Source organism: Puntigrus tetrazona, chromosome 4, assembly GCF_018831695.1.
Source record: "Puntigrus tetrazona isolate hp1 chromosome 4, ASM1883169v1, whole genome shotgun sequence".
Lineage (NCBI taxonomy): Eukaryota > Metazoa > Chordata > Actinopteri > Cypriniformes > Cyprinidae > Puntigrus > Puntigrus tetrazona.
In genome coordinates, this window is record NC_056702.1 from 14,818,798 (window position 1) to 14,820,381 (window position 1,584).

General features: G+C 36.4%; 1 protein-coding gene across 2 annotated transcripts in view; it reads right to left on the reverse strand.

The window, feature by feature from the left end:
- LOC122342645 (ATP-binding cassette sub-family D member 1-like) overlaps nucleotides 1–1,584 on the reverse strand; it is an 11,654-nt gene that overhangs the window by 7,790 nt on the left and 2,280 nt on the right. For both annotated transcript variants that reach the window (XM_043236615.1, XM_043236614.1), the window contains exon 2: nucleotides 474–654. In XM_043236615.1, the coding sequence (XP_043092550.1) occupies nucleotides 474–654 (181 nt within the window). The remainder of the gene's footprint in view (nucleotides 1–473; nucleotides 655–1,584) is intronic.

Below are 1,584 nucleotides of genomic sequence, written 5' to 3' on the forward strand. Positions count from 1 at the left end.
ATATAAATCAGCTACAGTTTTTAACACTGATATTAAAAAAGTGTTCCTTGAGCAGCAAATATTAGAATGATTTCTCATGAATCATGTGACACTGAAGATTGGAGTAATAATGCTGAAAATTCAGCTTTGCATCACAAGAATATTACATTTTAATATATACCTAAAAACATATTCAGTTATACAGATATTTCACAATATTACAGTTGTTACTATATTTTCAATCAAGTAAATAAATGCAGCCTCGGTGAGCACTTTTAAAAACATAAAAAAATAAATATTTGATTTCAAACCTCAAACTTTGAATGCAACTATACAAGAAAAATATCAAATTTATCAAACTGTCCTCTTTAAGAACACCATATCAACACGCGCTCAGGGACGTCCGAAGACGTTTAGAACTGAGCCGAAACGTCTGGAGCCACAGACACAGAGAGGAGAACAGGAACTACAGATAATCATAATTTAATCCGTACCGTATTTAGAGTATCCGGTGGCAGTGATGATGGGCACAGCGACCATGACCAGGCCCGATGCGCTCCAGAGATATTTCATCAGGAACTGTTCCAGCATGACATACCACAGCCTCTTGAACAGGATCAGGTTAATCTGTCCGGACAGCGCCGTGTAGCTCCGCTGCAGCTGCAGCATCTCGATCTGCGCAGGGCACCGACGCAGGCACGCAAACACACGCGCAGACACGCATACACGCAGATACACAGGCAACAAGATAACATCAAGTTGAAGAACACGCAAGCTCACACACAGGTCGCTTTCCGGTAATAAAGCGTCCAAACGGGCTTCTTGATTCAAGATAATGTCATTTCATAACTGTTTTGTATTAATAAGAAACCTATATTCTTAAGGATAACGTCAGAGCGTATTAAAATCATCGTGCAAGTTAAGAAGAGTGCGCGTAAATGTAGGCCTCGGGTCAAAGAGGCGAATACAGACTTTTGCCCCAATTCCAGGGCCTTCTTTGTATTCGGACACATCACATGACCTCTCTCTATGAACACTTTGGTTCGGGAACATTTCCCATTGCATGCATGAGGCGCTGTTTGTTCAGCAGTGACATCTGCTTTGTCACTGATACAAAATGACCTCAAACACCTGCTTTACAGTCTTAAAGGGATAATTCACCCAAAAATTTTTATTCTGTTTTCATTTACTTGCAGACCTAAAGTATATGGCTTTTTCCTTCATGGAACACATAAAAAAACTTGTCAGTGATGAAAACAGTTGTGATGCTTAACATTTTTAGGATTTTTTTGAAGAGCCGAATGTTTATAACTGTTATTATGTAATTACATTATTATTATCATCGTTATTTATTTAACATTAAATTATATAATTTTACTCCCCCACTTTTGATAAATTTAATGCATCCTTAAAAATGAAATATAAATGCATTCATTTCTTTCAAAACAAAAAATCTTACTTACCCAAAACCTTTAAATGTAGTGTATACTAAATTGAATAATTAACATTTATACTGTCAGTGTAATAAAGTCTTAAATCTGTAATAAAGGCTATTATTCTATTTAACATAAATTATTCTACAAAAGCCCAGCAAGCAAGCCAATT